Source organism: Oncorhynchus masou, chromosome 33, assembly GCF_036934945.1.
Source record: "Oncorhynchus masou masou isolate Uvic2021 chromosome 33, UVic_Omas_1.1, whole genome shotgun sequence".
Taxonomy (NCBI): Eukaryota; Metazoa; Chordata; class Actinopteri; order Salmoniformes; family Salmonidae; genus Oncorhynchus; species Oncorhynchus masou.
Genome location: NC_088244.1, coordinates 9,326,816 through 9,345,738, shown reverse-complemented (window position 1 = coordinate 9,345,738; position 18,923 = coordinate 9,326,816). Strand labels below are relative to the sequence as shown.

The following is an 18,923-nucleotide window of genomic DNA, read 5'->3' as shown; positions in this document are numbered from 1 at the left end:
AGTGTTTCATCCTGTTGAGGATGAGGAAGTGTATCATCCTGTTGAGGAAGAGGAAGTGTATCATCCTGTTGAGGATGAGGAAGTGTATCATCCTGTTGAGGATGAGGAAGTGTATCATCCTGTTGAGGAAGTGTATCATCCTGTTGAGGATGAGGAAGTGTATCATCCTGTTGAGGATGAGGAAGTGTATCATCCTGTTGAGGAAGTGTATCATCCTGTTGAGGATGAGGAAGTGTATCATCCTGTTGAGGAAGAGGAAGTGTATCATCCTGTTGAGGAAGAGGAAGTGTATCATCCTGTTGAGGATGAGGAAGTGTATCATCCTGTTGAGGAAGTGTATCATCCTGTTGAGGATGAGGAAGTGTATCATCCTGTTGAGGATGAGGAAGTGTATCATCCTGTTGAGGAAGAGGAAGTGTATCATCCTGTTGAGGATGAGGAAGTGTATCATCCTGTTGAGGAAGAGGAAGTGTATCATCCTGTTGAGGATGAGGAAGTGTATCATCCTGTTGAGGAAGTGTATCATCCTGTTGAGGAAGTGTATCATCCTGTTGAGGAAGAGGAAGTGTATCATCCTGTTGAGGAAGAGGAAGTGTATCATCCTGTTGAGGAAGAGGAAGTGTATCATCCTGTTGAGGATGAGGAAGTGTATCATCCTGTTGAGGAAGAGGAAGTGTATCATCCTGTTGAGGAAGTGTATCATCCTGTTGAGGATGAGGAAGTGTATCATCCTGTTGAGGAAGAGGAAGTGTTTCATCCTGTTGAGGATGAGGAAGTGTAACATCCTGTTGAGGAAGAGGAAGTGTATCATCCTGTTGAGGATGAGGAAGTGTATCATCCTGTTGAGGAAGAGGAAGTGTATCATCCTGTTGAGGAAGAGGAAGTGTATCATCCTGTTGAGGATGAAGAAGTGTATCATCCTGTTGAGGAAGTGTATCATCCTGTTGAGGAAGAGGAAGTGTATCATCCTGTTGAGGAAGAGGAAGTGTTTCATCCTGTTGAGGAAGAGGAAGTGTATCATCCTGTTGAGGAAGAGGAAGTGTATCATCCTGTTGAGGAAGAGGAAGTGTATCATCCTGTTGAGGAAGTGTATCATCCTGTTGAGGAAGAGGAAGTGTATCATCCTGTTGAGGAAGAGGAAGTGTATCATCCTGTTGAGGAAGAGGAAGTGTATCATCCTGTTGAGGAAGAGGAAGTGTATCATCCTGTTGAGGATGAGGAAGTGTATCATCCTGTTGAGGATGAGGAAGTGTATCATCCTGTTGAGGAAGAGGAAGTGTATCATCCTGTTGAGGAAGAGGAAGTGTATCATCCTGTTGAGGAAGAGGAAGTGTATCATCCTGTTGAGGAAGAGGAAGTGTATCATCCTGTTGAGGAAGAGGAAGTGTAACATCCTGTTGAGGATGAGGAAGTGTATCATCCTGTTGAGGAAGAGGAAGTGTATCATCCTGTTGAGGAAGAGGAAGTGTATCATCCTGTTGAGGAAGAGGAAGTGTATCATCCTGTTGAGGAAGAAGAAGTGTTTCATCCTGTTGAGGAAGAGGAAGTGTTTCATCCTGTTGAGGAAGAGGAAGTGTTGCATGATGTTTTTTTTTAATTATTCAATCATCCTGGGAAAATATAGTGCAGACATTATGAACTCATTATCATGACCACTAATTGGGGGCCTGTAATGACATCATTTTTTACAATTTGTCTGCAGACACTTAAACCTGTCTGTGTGAGTAGTTCCTCGAGATCATACTGTACTGTTTTATAAAATGCTTCCTCTTGTTTAACGACAGTGCATGTATGAATAGTGTTCATCGTTTGAATTGCTTCGCCCTCAAAATCAATTAGTGCAGACAATGATTCAGTGGCTTTTATAGAATCACTCTGGGCTCCTGTCAGGCTTAGTGTTCAAATCAGGTTTGGTTGGTAAATACATGATGAAATGAATGGTGTAACTAACACACTGTCTCCCCTAATGTATCTAATGAATGATTCTACCAATCAGACATAACTGAGTTCTGACTGTGTTATTATTTTCAAGAACAAAAGACAACCTTGATATTGACTTTTTATACATCAGTGAAATGCAGAGCAGTGTCACCCTTGTACGACAGGATACTGACCTTAGCTCTAAATGCATATGCATTTGAATGACCTCATTTACAATCATGACATAAAGCGTTTGTCTATAAAACCATCTAGAGATGTTGTAGTTTATTACTGTGTGCTTTACAAAGAACCAAACGATTCCCCAAAGTGCAGCAACGAACACTTATTAACTAATGTACTGTCCCAAACACAACCAACCCATATGTACTATGTTATGTACGCTATGAATCATCGACATGAACAAATTCATTATCAAGAAAACAGAACTGGGAAAAGAAGCACAAAAAATTCCTAGATAAGGAATGTCACGCCCTGATCTTAGAGATCCTTTTTATGTCTCTATTTTGGTTTGGTCAGGGCGTGAGCTGGGGTGGGTATTCTATGTTCTATGTTGTGTATTTCTATGTTTTGGCCGGGTAGGGTTCTCAATCAGGGACAGCTGTCTATCGTTGTCTCTGATTGAGAACCATACTTAGGCTGCCCTTTTTCCCACCTGTGTTTGTGGAAAGTTGACTTTTGTTTATGGCACATAGCCTTTAGCTTCACTGTTTGTTTTTGGATTGTTTATTGTTTTTGTTCCACGTCTTTCTAATAAAAAAGGAAAATGTACGCCCACCACGCTGCGCCTTGGTCCAGTTCTTTCAACGGCCGTGACAGAACTTCCCACCACCAAAGGACCAAGCAGCGTGGTAAAGAGGACTCCCGGACATGGGAGGAGATCCTGGACGGTAAGGGACCCTGGAGGCAGGCTGGGGAGTATCGCCGTCCAAGGGAGGAACTGGAGGCAGCAAGAAGAGAGCGGCAGCGTTACGAAGGGACTCGGCTAGCAAGGAAGCCTGCAAGGCAGCTCACAATTTTTTTTTTTTTTTTGGGGGGGGGGGACACGGGGAGTGAGTCAGGTTGGAGACCTGAGCCAACTCCCTGGGCTTACCATGGCGAGCATCGTACTGGTCCGGCACCGTGTGATGCGGTGGATAGCACGCGCCTTGGTCCAGTTCTTTCAACGGCCGTGACAAGGATGCTGTTATTGTGGAATGAAACATCTATGAATACATATAAAGGCCAGGACAAGCCACAAGATGAGAAGATATTACCATGTATTTCAATATATGTATCTGGGTTATAGTCAAATAGACACAGTAGGGGTTTGTGAATCAAGCTCATCAAACATTGCTTCTCCCTGGGTTCTGGTTGGTGAACCTGAACACTTTGCCTTTCAGCAAACCACAGTTCAGAGTTCAGGGCTAGGGAGAAATCTGGCTAAAGAGACAGCTAATTGGCCCTTGACTTTATAGAAGTCTCCCAATCAAGCTCTCGGCCAAGAGACACGACATTAAAGACAACGTTTATTCATTGACATTATGATGTACAATTATGAAACTTTGTAACTAGAAACGGGGACATTAACTATGTTTATAAGTAGCTCCTGGTAAACAGAGTACATCAGTAGAAATATAAAATACTTCTCTGTCATATTCCAGTCTTTGTTGTCCCATGGCACATGGAATTCTACGCTACACACCGTTCTGTTGAATATGATGACACTCAGTACAGATGACATACTATTTACAATGAAATGGTAAAAAAATGAAATAACTCATTTTGAGAACCAGTGGACCGTGCAGTCATACCTCAAAGTCATTATATCGAAGGCACACCACTTCCATTCTCCCCACAGGAGCAGAAACCTTCTACCGCCCGGTTCATCTATAATGAACGAGGTGACATTTTCTCACATTTCGTCACACCTCTGCTTAAGTAGACATTGAAATACACACCGCAGCGCAGACGAGGCCTCTGGTTGCTGCCTGCTCTCCTGTTAATGTGAAAGAGAAAAAGACAGAAATAATGCCACACATACTCAATCCAATCAGACAGCACGTCAAAATAGTTTATTAAAGAATTCATGGTCGAGGCACTACCTCACATTTATAGGCACTGAACTACTGTACTAGAGTCACAACTCAGCCCGGGTACTGTACCTGTACGACATTACTGTAACAATGTCTTACTGTACTAGAGTCACAACTCAGCCCGGGTACTGTACCTGTACCACATTACTGTAACAATGTCTTACTGTACTAGAGTCACAACTCAGCCCGGGTACTGTACCTCATTACTGTAACAATGTCTTACTGTACTAGAGTCACAACTCAGCCTGGTTACTGTACCTGTACCACATTACTGTAACAATGTCTTACTGTACTAGAGTCACAACTCAGCCTGGGGACTGTACCTGTACCACATTACTGTAACAATGTCTTACTGTACTAGAGTCACAACTCAGCCTGGTTACTGTACCTGTACCACATTACTGTAACAATGTCTTACTGGACCAGTGAACATAATCAAAACACAATTACAGGAATCCATCCAGGCATCTCTCTGTCAGACCGGAGCTCTGTCTATATGCCTGAAGCTCTCCTCTGCACATTGTCTGCTAATAAACGTGTCTCCTCATCCGGTCTCTAGGGCTGCATTTACACATGCAGCCCAATTCAAATATTTTTGGAACCAATTGTTTTTTTGACAATAACTACTCAGACTCATTGTTTGGGCTGATGATCACCTCACCTCCTATTATATGAATAAAACACTTCCTGCTGATCACCTCACCTCCTATTATATGAATAAAACACTTCCTGCTGATCACCTCACCTCATATTATAGGAATAAAACACTTCCTGCTGATCACCTCACCTCATATTATATGAATAAAACACTTCCTGCTGATCACCTCACCTCCTATTATAGGAATAAAACACTTCCTGCAGATCACCTCACCTCATATTATAGGAATAAAACACTTCCTGCTGATCACCTCACCTCATATTATAGGAATAAAACACTTCCCGCTGATCACCTCACCTCATATTATAGGAATAAAACACTCGCTGCTGATCACCTCACCTCATATTATAGGAATAAAACACTTCCTGCTGATCACCTCACCTCATATTATAGGAATAAAACACTTCCTGCTGATCACCTCACCTCATATTATAGGAATAAAACAATTCCTGCTGATTGTCAGTTAGAACATGAATGTTGCCACACACCAGGTCAGTGTGGGAGTGGCCTATTCTTCTTGATTCAGATATCTCTTGATTGGTTTCGGATCAGCGACAGACTAAGTATTGGCACAGCTGTTCCTCTACTCACTCATATTCTACAATGTATAGGAATCTCCTTCTCCAATCCTTCTCCAATCTCTTTCTCTGTGACATCATTAGTGTGCGTGTGTTTGTGTACACGTGTATCTTGACCTAAGCAAACTTATCTGGCCTCCTTGCTTCAAACGTAAACCTGATATAAAAATAATTAAAATTGTGACAAGCTTTCTTTCCCACTGAACCCCTCTGTGATGTTCAGACATACTGCATAGCCTCCCTTCATTGAGACAGGAGTTCGGGACGCACAGGTTACAGTCAGAGATCATCAGCTAACACCATCACCCTGGTTACGCACCATGGAAACACATCACAGCACAGCATCATAGAGAGAACAGACCAAGTGTCAACATGACAGGGCAACACCACTACAAACATGACCTTGTACAGCTCAACCCACACAATGCAAATAGACAGCTGTAGAAGCCCAGTGGTGTTAAAACAATAAACTGGAAAAATACAAAATATAGCAAACAGGGACATTTTTTAAGAGAGAATACAAATTATTTAAAATACTAATTTATTTTGGAAGGAAAAGCAACAATACTTCACTGACTGTTACACAGTAATGCTACTTGCGGGTGTGATACAGTGACTGTTGCCTCGACACCAGGTGTTCACAGTGAACCGCACAAAAACAGAGTCTTTGATGGTAAAAAAAAATAAGACAGTTCTGAAATGATTTCTATTAATCAAATGCAGGTAAGTATGTAAATATGTCATGTGTGGATTCAGCATCTTTGATCCCAGGAAGAGAAGGCAGAGAGACATATCGTATATAAAACCTGAGTCTAATAGACTGTTTAGAAAGAAACCAAATGGGAAAAGTAAATGTACTGAATGATCTACAACACTGTTTATGAAGCCAACAGCAGTAGGATTACAGTACAGAACCTCTCTCTCTCTCTCTCTCTCTCTCTCCCTCTCTCTCTCTCTCTCTCTCTCTCTCAAGTTCTTTCTAAACAGTACTCAAGAGCTTAGAAACCAGAGTGTTCTGCCGAAGAGACCCTGGTTCCTCCTGCAGACTGTTACCGAACACAGCATTCTCTTTCCACTGATGAGAATCCAGTTCCGTATGTACATATATTTGCATTCTATCCATCACTTTATTGCTGTTGCCAACCAGCCAGATCCATGTGCTGAGTCTTGGAGCATACAGAAACACAACTTCCCACGTTAGCCAGGAATACATCTATCAACTGGCACTAAAGCGTGTTTAGAAAGACACTGCACTCCCCAAGGGAACATCTCAATGACATCATCAACAACGTTTTTCTAGAAATATGTATGTGGTTGTGGGAGTGTGGGGGTGGGGAGGGGGGGTGCGTCTATGTGCTAGAATGAAACCATAAGCTATTTAATAGTCTCTAGAATATGAATATGGTTGAGAGTTTCATTACGGTCTCTGTAGTCCTCCTAAGCAGTCTTCCGAACCTGCCTCCTGCAGCCCTCCTAACCGGCCTCCTGCAGTCCTCCGAACCAGCCCTCTGCAGCCCTCCTAACTAACCTGTAATTTAGCACATGGAAGAGCTACCCAGCAGGAGACGTTGATAAAGATAATCAGTCATGAATCAGGAGTTGCTGTAATCAGACAGAGTCAAAGCTCGTGATCCAATCAATGTGGGGTTCAACAGGGGTGAAGCGAGGAAAGAAATAAAATACATACTGCAAATATATTTTGAGGTCAATCTAATGTGACCGTCACCCTCTGTCCAATAATACTATCTCTAAAACCCCTCCCACTACCCTTCTGGGTGTTCCCTCTATTTCCTATTAGTTCATTGAAAGGTCAAAGGTTGAATAAGCATGGTATATGTACAGAAGGACTTCCTGTTAAGAGCTATTGCTTTTGTTTTTTTTTAAAACAACTCTTACATGGTTTCATTGCTAAACTCCGATGTAAAATGATGATGTATTAAAACACGTCTTTAAGCTTCAGGGAAATGTGGCTTTGTGTCAAAGAGCTCCTCTCTGAGTCCCTGGTGCCACAGTGAAGGTATTGGCCGGCAATTCTAGAGGCGGTATTCAGCAGTTTGGGATTTTAATAACATTAACGTTAACGTTAACATTAACAACAGGGACCAAAACACACACACTCACATTCTCCAAAGTTGTATCCTAAACTCTCAACTTTTTTTAAGGTGATTCAATGAAAATGTGTAAACAAGCCACTGCAACCAGACACTGCTGTGGTGAAACACATATGCTGTGGTGAAACAGATATGCTGTGGTGAAACACATATGCTGTGGTGAAACACATATGCTGTGGTGAAACAGATATGCTGTGGTGAAACAGATATGCTGTGGTGAAACACATATGCTGTGGTGAAACACATATGCTGTGGTGAAACACATATGCTGTGGTGAAACACATATGCTGTGGTGAAACAGATATGCTGTGGTGAAACAGATATGCTGTGGTGAAACACATATGCTGTGGTGAAACACATATGCTGTGGTGAAACACATATGCTGTGGTGAAACAGATATGCTGTGGTGAAACACATATGCTGTGGTGAAACAGATATGCTGTGGTGAAACACATATGCTGTGGTGAAACACATATGCTGTGGTGAAACACATATGCTGTGGTGAAACAGATATGCTGTGGTGAAACACATATGCTGTGGTGAAACACATATGCTGTGGTGAAACACATATGCTGTGGTGAAACAGATATGCTGTGGTGAAACAGATATGCTGTGGTGAAACACATATGCTGTGGTGAAACAGATATGCTGTGGTGAAACAGATATGGCCCTAAATTCCTTTAATTTCCAGAAAAGTACCCTGCTTTTATCCTGAAAATGCTGTCATGTTCAAATTAGTATTGTGTGTGGTGTTTTTTGTTGTTGTTGTTATTTGTTCAACAACTCCTATGTGACAGGTGTCCAGGTCAAATACGAGTCTGTATGAGTGTGTGTGTCCCTCACCTGTGCACAAATAATGTGTTTGTACTGGTGTATGCACAAATAGCGCCACAGTCATTTCCTGTGTATTTTTTTGTGTGAGTGCGTGTAGTAGCCGTGTTAGTGTGTGTCTCTGTGCATGTGTTTGTGTCACACAGTCTCTCTGAGACAGAGGGCCTCCACGGCGTTGCTGGGCCCCTGGGCCACACCCCCTATGAGGAACAGCATGTTGGGGGTCTGCAGGGGGGCACAGCAGCAGCGGGGGCTGGGCATCGGGGCAGCATACTCCCAGCGTCGCTTCACAGGGTTGTAGCTCTCCACTGACGACAGGGGTGACGGCTGGTTTCCTGGACACACACATACGCACACAATTTAATCAATTGTTTCCCCCCTAAGGTTAGGACACAGCAATTGTTTCCCCCCTAAGGTTAGGACACAACAATTGTTTCCCCCCCTAAGGTTAGGACACAACAATTGTTTCCCCCCTAAGGTTAGGACACAACAATTGTTTCCCCCCTAAGGTTAGGACACAACAATTGTTTCCCCTAAGGTTAGGACACAACAATTGTTTCCCCCTAAGGTTAGGACACAACAATTGTTTCCCCCTAAGGTTAGGACACAACAATTGTTTCCCCCTAAGGTTAGGACACAACAATTGTTTCCCCCTAAGGTTAGGACACAACAATTGTTTCCCCCCTAAGGTTAGGACACAACAATTGTTTCCCCCCTAAGGTTAGGACACAGCAATTGTTTCCCCCCTAAGGTTAGGACACAACAATTGTTTCCCCCCCTAAGGTTAGGACACAACAATTGTTTCCCCCCTAAGGTTAGGACACAACAATTGTTTCCCCCCTAAGGTTAGGACACAACAATTGTTTCCCCCCTAAGGTTAGGACACAACAATTGTTTCCCCCCTAAGGTTAGGACACAACAATTGTTTCCCCCCCTAAGGTTAGGACACAACAATTGTTTCCCCCCCTAAGGTTAGGACACAACAATTGTTTCACCCCTAAGGTTAGGACACAACAATTTGTCCTGAAAAGAAAAGAGCTACTGGGCCTTTGGAAAGTATTCAGACCCCTTGACTTTTTACACATTTTGTTACGTACAGCCTCATTCTAAAATGTATTTAATTGTTATTTTTCCTCCTCAATCTACCCACAATAACCCATAATGACAAAGCAAACAGGTTTATAGACATTTTTGTAAATGTATTTAAAAAAAATACCATTGAAATATCACATTTACATAAGTATTCAGACCCTTTACTCAGAACTTTGTTGAAGCACTTTGGCAGCGATTACAGCCTCGAGTCTTCTTGAATATGACGCTACAAGCTTGGCACACCTGTATTTGGGGAGTTTTCCCATTCTTCTTGATAGATCCTCTCAAGCTCTGTCAGGTTGTATGTAGAGTGTCGCTGCACAGCTATTTTCAGGCCTCTCCAGAGATGTTCGATCGGGTTCAAGTCCGGGCTCTGGCTGGGCAACTCCTGCCCAGGAGATTTGTCCCGAAGCCACTCCTGCGTTGTCTTGGCTGTGTGCTTAGGGTCGGAGTCCTGTCCTGTTGGAAGGTGAACCTTCGCCCCAATCAGAGGTCCTGAGTGCTCTGGAGCAGGTTTTCATCAAGGGTCTCTGTGCTTTCCTCCAGACGTGACCTTTGGCATTCAGGCCAAAGAGTTCAATTTTGTTTTCATCAGACCAGAGAATCTTGTTTCTCATGGTGTGAGAGTCCTTCAGGTGCCTTTTGGCAAACTCCAAGCAGGTTGTCAATTGCCTTTTACTGAGGAGTGGCTTTCGTCTGATTGGTGGAATGCTGCAGAGTTGGTTGTCCTTCTGGAAGGTTCTCCCATCTCCACAGAGGAACTTTTGAGCTCAGTCAGAGTGACCATTGGGTTCTTGGTCACCTACCTGGCCAAGGCCCTTCTCCCCCGATTTGTCCAAATGCACCTGAGGATGCACCTGAGCTCAATATCGAGTCTCATAGCAAAGGGTCTGAATACTTATGTAAATAAGTACATTTTTGTTTTTAATTTTTAATCAATTTGCAAAGATTTCTAAAAACCTGTTTTTCACTTTGTCGTTATGGGGTATTGTGTGTAGATTGATGAGGAACATTTTTTTATTGAATCCATTTTAGAATAAGGCTGTAACGTAACAAAATGTGGAAAAAGTCAAGCGGTCTGAATAGTTTCCAAATGCACTGTAATCTCTCCTTAACATGAAAATGTGACATACATGACTTCACAGTTGAGCTAACATTGAAGAGAGAGGGGTAGAACACAGGTGTGTTAGTCACAGCCGGGGGGGGCAGAAAAGGGCAGGTGTGTAGGGAGCCCCTAACAGCCACATCATTACTGTGACTGGGTCTCACAGCTTCTCCATCACTCTGACTGGTCTGTTGGTCAGTCACACATGATTAAACTAACACAATTACACTACCTTTGGCAATGTGGAAACACAGTCAATCACTTTCAGTCTGTCACACATGAGCACACACACACACACAAACACTTCCGGAATTACACACTAAAACCGAAAACATATACTGTAACGATAGGCATGTAAGTGGTATTGTAAACAAAGGTTAGGTTATATACTCAATGATGACAGGCATTTGTCTAAGACTAGGGATCCAGGGGAAAGCTGTCATAAGCAGGGGAGCTGTCAGTCTGTCTGTCTGTCTGGGGTAGTCATGTGATCTACCTGTCAGTCGCAGAGCAACAGGTGGAATAATGCAGTATGTTGCATCCATCCAGATGGCTGGGGGAGTACTGTTTACTGTACTCAGTAAGAAACACCTAGAAAATCTACTGGGTAAAAGATAATTTAAACTTGAACTTAACTAAAAAACAAAGCTCTAAAAATCACACATTCTGTACTCCCCCTCTACCACACACATTGATTTATCTCAAATCCAAGGGCGGACTAGCCATCTGGCATTTCAGGCAAATGACAGATGGTCTGGTCCATTTTTAGCCCAGTAGGTCTGTCAAACTTGGGTTTCTTGCGCAAAACGTATCATTATCTGGATAATAATGGGGGCCTCAAGAAAAAAAAATGGGCCGGTGTGTTAGAAATACCCAGGACGATATCTGGTCCCAGTCCGCCCCTCTTCATATCTTTCAGAGGGTCAGTCAAAGTCAGTTTTCTCTGCTTTAGCCTCAGGATCCCTGTCATTAGACATTACCAGCCGCTGCTAAGTTGTTCTGGTTTCCATGGAGACTCTCACTGAGCTGCAGATGATATGGACGAGGGGGGGGTTGCTATTGTTCTCATAATTTCTGGAGAGAAGAAAGTGGAGGATCTGAGTCCTCTTTTCACGGCAATCAGGGCGCTGCTCAGACCCGCTCCTTGTTAATCTTCACAGGAACATGCTCCAGCGTGGCGCCGTGCACCAAAAAAACGCTCCTTCGCTTGGTGTGCAAAGCTTCCCGTCGGGTCTTTGATTTCTAGCCCAGCTAAACAATGCTTAGTCACCTGCTTATCAACCCACAACCCATCTCCCTATCCTACACCTACCTACCCACAACCCATCTCCCTCTCCTACACCTACCTACCCACAACCCATCTCCCTCTCCTACACCTACCTACCCACAACCCATCTCCCTCTCCTACACCTTCCTACCTACAACCCATCTCCCTCTCTTACACCTTCCTACCCACAACCCATCTCCCTCTCCTACACCTTCCTACCCACAACCCATCTCCCTCTCCTACACCTACCTACCTACAACCCATCTCCCTCTCCTACACCTACCTACCTACAACCCATCTCCCTCTCCAACACCTACCTACCAGCCCACAACCCATCTCCCTCTCCTACACCTTCCTACCCACAACCCATCTCCCTCTCCTACACGTACCTACCCACAACCCATCTCCCTCTCCAACACCTACCTACCTACAACCCATCTCCCTCTCCAACACCTACCTACCCACAACCCATCTCCCTCTCCAACACCTACCTACCCACAACCCATCTCCCTCTCCTACACCTTCCTACCCACAACCCATCTCCCTCTCCAACACCTACCTACCCACAACCCATCTCCCTCTCCAACACCTACCTACCCACAACCCATCTCCCTCTCCTACACCTTCCTACCCACAACCCATCTCCATCTCCAACACCTACCTACCTACAACCCATCTCCCTCTCCTACACCTACCTACCCACAACCCATCTCCCTCTCCTACACCTACCTACCTACAACCCATCTCCCTCTCCTACACCTACCTACCCACAACCCATCTCCCTCTCCAACACCTACCTACCTATAACCCATCTCCCTCTCCAACACCTACCTACCTACCCACAACCCATCTCCCTCTCCTACACCTACCTACCCACAACCCATCACCCTCTCCTACACCTACCTACCCACAACCCATCTCCAACACCTACCGACCCACAACCCATCTCCCTCTCCTACACCTTCCTACCCACAACCCATCTCCCTCTCCAAAACCTACCTACCTACAACCCATCTCCCTCTCCTACACCTACCTACCTACAACCCATCTCCCTCTCCAACACCTACCTACCTACAACCCATCTCCCTCTCCTACACCTACCTACCTACCCACAATCCATCTCCCTCTCCTACACCTACCTACCCACAACCCATCTCCCTCTCCAACACCTACCTACCTACCCACAACCCATCTCCCTCTCCTACACCTTCCTACCCACAACCCATCTCCCTCTCCAACACCTACCTACCCACAACCCATCTCCCTCTCCAACACCTACCTACCCACAACCCATCTCCCTCTCCTACACCTACCTACCCACAACCCATCTCCCTCTCCAACACCTACCTACCCACAACCCATCTCCCTCTCCAACACCTACCTACCTACCCACAACCCATCTCCATCTCCAACACCTACCTACCTACAACCCATCTCCCTCTCCTACACCTACCTACCCACAACAATATCTCCCTCTCCAACACCTACCTACCTACAACCCATCTCCCTCTCCAACACCTACCTACCTACCCACAACCCATCTCCCTCTCCTACACCTACCTACCCACAACCCATCACCCTCTCCTACACCTACCTACCCACAACCCATCTCCAACACCTACCGACCCACAACCCATCTCCCTCTCCTACACCTACCTACCCACAACCCATCTCCCTCTCCTACACCTACCTACCCACAACCCATCTCCCTCTCCTACACCTACCTACCCACAACCCATCTCCCTCTCCTACACCTACCTACCCACAACCCATCTCCCTCTCCTACACCTACCTACCCACAACCCATCTCCCTCTCCTACATCTACATACCCACAACCCATCTCCCTCTCCTACATCTACATACCCACAACCCATCTCCCTCTCCAACACCTACCCACCTACCTACCCACAACCCATCTCCCTCTCCTACACCTACCTACCCACAACCCATCTCCATCTCCTACACCTACCTACCCACAACCCATCTCCCTCTCCTACACCTACCGACCCACAACCCATCTCCCCCTCCTACACCTACCTACCCACAACCCATCTCCATCTCCTACATCTACATACCCACAACCCATCTCCCTCTCCCTCTCCTACATCTACCTACCCACAACCCATCTCCCTCTCCTACATCTACATACCCACAACCCATCTCCCTCTCCTACATCTACATACCCACAACCCATCTCCATCTCCTACTCCTACCTACCCACAACCCATCTCCCTCTCCTACACCTACCTACCTACCCACAACCCATCTCCCTCTCCTACACCTTCCTACCCACAACCCATCTCCCTCTCCAACACCTACCTACCTACAACCCATCTCCCTCTCCTACACCTACCTACCTACAACCCATCTCCCTCTCCAACACCTACCTACCCACAACCCATCTCCCTCTCCTACACCTACCTACCCACAACCCATCTCCCTCTCCTACACCTACCTACCCACAACCCATCACCCTCTACTACACCTACCTACCCACAACCCATCTCCAACACCTACCGACCCACAACCCATCTCCCTCTCCTACACCTACCTACCCACAACCCATCTCCCTCTCCAACACCTACCTACCTACCCACAACCCATCTCCATCTCCAACACCTACCTACCTACAACCCATCTCCCTCTCCTACACCTACCTACCCACAACAATATCTCCCTCTCCAACACCTACCTACCTACAACCCATCTCCCTCTCCAACACCTACCTACCTACCCACAACCCATCTCCCTCTCCTACACCTACCTACCCACAACCCATCACCCTCTCCTACACCTACCTACCTACAACCCATCTCCAACACCTACCGACCCACAACCCATCTCCCTCTCCTACACCTACCTACCCACAACCCATCTCCCTCTCCTACACCTACCTACCCACAACCCATCTCCCTCTCCTACACCTACCTACCCACAACCCATCTCCCTCTCCTACACCTACCTACCCACAACCCATCTCCCTCTCCTACACCTACCTACCCACAACCCATCTCCCTCTCCTACATCTACATACCCACAACCCATCTCCCTCTCCTACATCTACATACCCACAACCCATCTCCCTCTCCAACACCTACCCACCTACCTACCCACAACCCATCTCCCTCTCCTACACCTACCTACCCACAACCCATCTCCATCTCCTACACCTACCTACCCACAACCCATCTCCCTCTCCTACACCTACCGACCCACAACCCATCTCCCCTCCTACACCTACCTACCCACAACCCATCTCCATCTCCTACATCTACATACCCACAACCCATCTCCCTCTCCCTCTCCTACATCTACCTACCCACAACCCATCTCCCTCTCCTACATCTACATACCCACAACCCATCTCCCTCTCCTACATCTACATACCCACAACCCATCTCCATCTCCTACTCCTACCTACCCACAACCCATCTCCCTCTCCTACACCTACCTACCTACCCACAACCCATCTCCCTCTCCTACACCTTCCTACCCACAACCCATCTCCCTCTCCAACACCTACCTACCTACAACCCATCTCCCTCTCCTACACCTACCTACCTACAACCCATCTCCCTCTCCAACACCTACCTACCCACAACCCATCTCCCTCTCCTACACCTACCTACCCACAACCCATCTCCCTCTCCTACACCTACCTACCCACAACCCATCACCCTCTACTACACCTACCTACCCACAACCCATCTCCAACACCTACCGACCCACAACCCATCTCCCTCTCCTACACCTACCTACCCACAACCCATCTCCATCTCCTACACCTACCTACCCACAACCCATCTCCCTCTCCTACACCTACCGACCCACAACCCATCTCCCCCTCCTACACCTACCTACCCACAACCCATCTCCATCTCCTACATCTACATACCCACAACCCATCTCCCTCTCCCTCTCCTACATCTACCTACCCACAACCCATCTCCCTCTCCTACATCTACATACCCACAACCCATCTCCCTCTCCTACATCTACCTACCCACAACCCATCTCCCTCTCCTACATCTACATACCCACAACCCATCTCCCTCTCCAACACCTACCTACCTACCCACAACCCATCTCCCTCTCCTACACCTTCCTACCCACAACCCATCTCCCTCTCCAACACCTACCTACCCACAACCAATCTCCCTCTCCTACACCTACCTACCCACAACCCATCTACCTCTCCTACACCTTCCTACCCACAACCCATCTCCCTCTCCTACACCTTCCTACCCACAACCCATCTCCCTCTCCAACACCTACCTACCTACAACCCATCTCCCTCTCCTACACCTACCTACCCACAACCCATCTCCCTCTCCTACACCTACCTACCTACAACCCATCTCCCTCTCCTACACCTACCTACCCACAACCCATCTCCCTCTCCAACACCTACCTACCTACAACCCATCTCCCTCTCCAACACCTACCTACCTACCCACAACCCATCTCCCTCTCCTACACCTACCTACCCACAACCCATCTCCCTCTCCAACACCTACCTACCTACAACCCATCTCCCTCTCCAACACCTACCTACCTACCCACAACCCATCACCCTCTCCTACACCTACCTACCCACAACCCATCTCAAACACCTACCGACCCACAACCCATCTCCCTCTCCTACACCTACCTACCTACCCACAACCCATCTCCATCTCCTACACCTACCTACCCACAACCCATCTCCCTCTCCTACACCAACCTACCCACAACCAATCTCCCTCTCCTACACCTACCTACCCACAACCCATCTCCCTCTCCAACACCTACCTACCCACAACCCATCTCCCTCTCCTACATCTACATACCCACAACCCATCTCCCTCTCCCTCTCCTACACCTACCTACCTACCCACAACCCATCTCCATCTCCTACACCTACCTACCCACAACCCATCTCCCTCTCCTACACCTACCTACCCACAACCCATCTCAAACACCTACCGACCCACAACCCATCTCCCTCTCCTACATCTACATACCCACAACCCATCTCCCTCTCACTCTCCTACATCTACCTACCCACAACCCATCTCCCTCTCCTACATCTACATACCCACAACCCATCTCCCTCTCCTACATCTACATACCCACAAGCCATCTCCCTCTCCTACACCTACCTACCTACCCACAACCCATCTCCATCTCCTACACCTACCTACCCACAACCCATCTCAAACACCTACCGACCCACAACCCATCTCCCTCTCCTACACCTACCTACCCACAACCCATCTCCCTCTCCTACATCTACATCTACATACCCACAACCCATCTCCCTCTCCCTCTCCTACATCTACCTACCCACAACCCATCTCCCTCTCCTACATCTACATACCCACAACCCATCTCCCTCTCCTACATCTACATACCCACAACCCATCTCCCTCTCCTACACCTACCTACCTACCCACAACCCATCTCCATCTCCTACACCTACCTACCCACAACCCATCTCAAACACCTACCGACCCACAACCCATCTCCCTCTCCTACACCTACCTACCCACAACCCATCTCCCACTCCTACATCTACATACCCACAACCCATCTCCATCTCCCTCTCCTACATCTACCTACCCACAACCCATCTCCCTCTCCTACATCTACATACCCACAACCCATCTCCCTCTCCTACATCTACATACCCACAACCCATCTCCCTCTTCTACACCTACCTACCCACAACCCATCTCCCTCTCCTACACCTACCTACCCACAACCCATCTCCCTCTCCTACACCTACCTACCCACAACCCATCTCCCTCTCCCTCTCCTACATCTACCTACCCACAACCCATCTCCCTCTCCTACACCTACCTACCTACCCACAACCCATCTCCATCTCCTACACCTACCTACCCACAACCCATCTCCCTCTCCTACACCAACCTACCCACAACCAATCTCCCTCTCCTACACCTACCTACCCACAACCCATCTCCCTCTCCAACACCTACCTACCCACAACCCATCTCCCTCTCCTACATCTACATACCCACAACCCATCTCCCTCTCCCTCTCCTACACCTACCTACCTACCCACAACCCATCTCCATCTCCTACACCTACCTACCCACAACCCATCTCCCTCTCCTACACCTACCTACCCACAACCCATCTCAAACACCTACCGACCCACAACCCATCTCCCTCTCCTACATCTACATACCCACAACCCATCTCCTCTCACTCTCCTACATCTACCTACCCACAACCCATCTCCCTCTCCTACATCTACATACCCACAACCCATCTCCCTCTCCTACATCTACATACCCACAAGCCATCTCCCTCTCCTACACCTACCTACCTACCCACAACCCATCTCCATCTCCTACACCTACCTACCCACAACCCATCTCAAACACCTACCGACCCACAACCCATCTCCCTCTCCTACACCTACCTACCCACAACCCATCTCCCTCTCCTACATCTACATCTACATACCCACAACCCATCTCCCTCTCCCTCTCCTACATCTACCTACCCACAACCCATCTCCCTCTCCTACATCTACATACCCACAACCCATCTCCCTCTCCTACATCTACATACCCACAACCCATCTCCCTCTCCTACACCTACCTACCTACCCACAACCCATCTCCATCTCCTACACCTACCTACCCACAACCCATCTCAAACACCTACCGACCCACAACCCATCTCCCTCTCCTACACCTACCTACCCACAACCCATCTCCCACTCCTACATCTACATACCCACAACCCATCTCCATCTCCCTCTCCTACATCTACCTACCCACAACCCATCTCCCTCTCCTACATCTACATACCCACAACCCATCTCCCTCTCCTACATCTACATACCCACAACCCATCTCCCTCTTCTACACCTACCTACCCACAACCCATCTCCCTCTCCTACACCTACCTACCCACAACCCATCTCCCTCTCCTACACCTACCTACCCACAACCCATCTCCCTCTCCCTCTCCTACATCTACCTACCCACAACCCATATCCCTCTCCTACATCTACATACCCACAACCCATCTCCCTCTCCAACACCTACCTACCTACCTACCCACAACCCATCTCCCTCTTCTACACCTACCTACCCACAACCCATCCCCCTCTCCTACACCTACCTACCCACAACCCATCTCCCTCTCCTACACCTACCTACCTACCCACAACCCATCTCCCTCTCCAACACCTACCTACCTACAACCCATCTCCCTCTCCAACACCTACCTACCTACAACCCATCTCCCT

The 18,923-nt window shown here is 47.2% G+C and overlaps 1 protein-coding gene across 3 annotated transcripts in view; it reads right to left on the bottom strand.

The window, feature by feature from the left end:
* Positions 1 to 3,431: 3,431 nt before the first annotated feature.
* LOC135527788 (kelch domain-containing protein 8B-like) overlaps positions 3,432 to 18,923 on the bottom strand; it is a 214,301-nt gene continuing 198,809 nt past the window's right edge. The window contains exons 6-7 of one of the 3 annotated variants that reach the window (XR_010453478.1): positions 3,732 to 8,526; positions 3,432 to 3,626 (exon numbers count right to left, since the gene is read on the bottom strand). Coding sequence is in view for 2 of the 3 variants with exons in the window: in XM_064956361.1 (XP_064812433.1) it covers positions 8,330 to 8,526 (197 nt within the window). In the remaining variant the exon portion in view is untranslated. Of the gene's footprint in view, positions 8,527 to 18,923 lie in introns of all 3 variants that reach the window. The other 2 variants (XM_064956361.1, XM_064956362.1) reach the window with 2 other exon arrangements.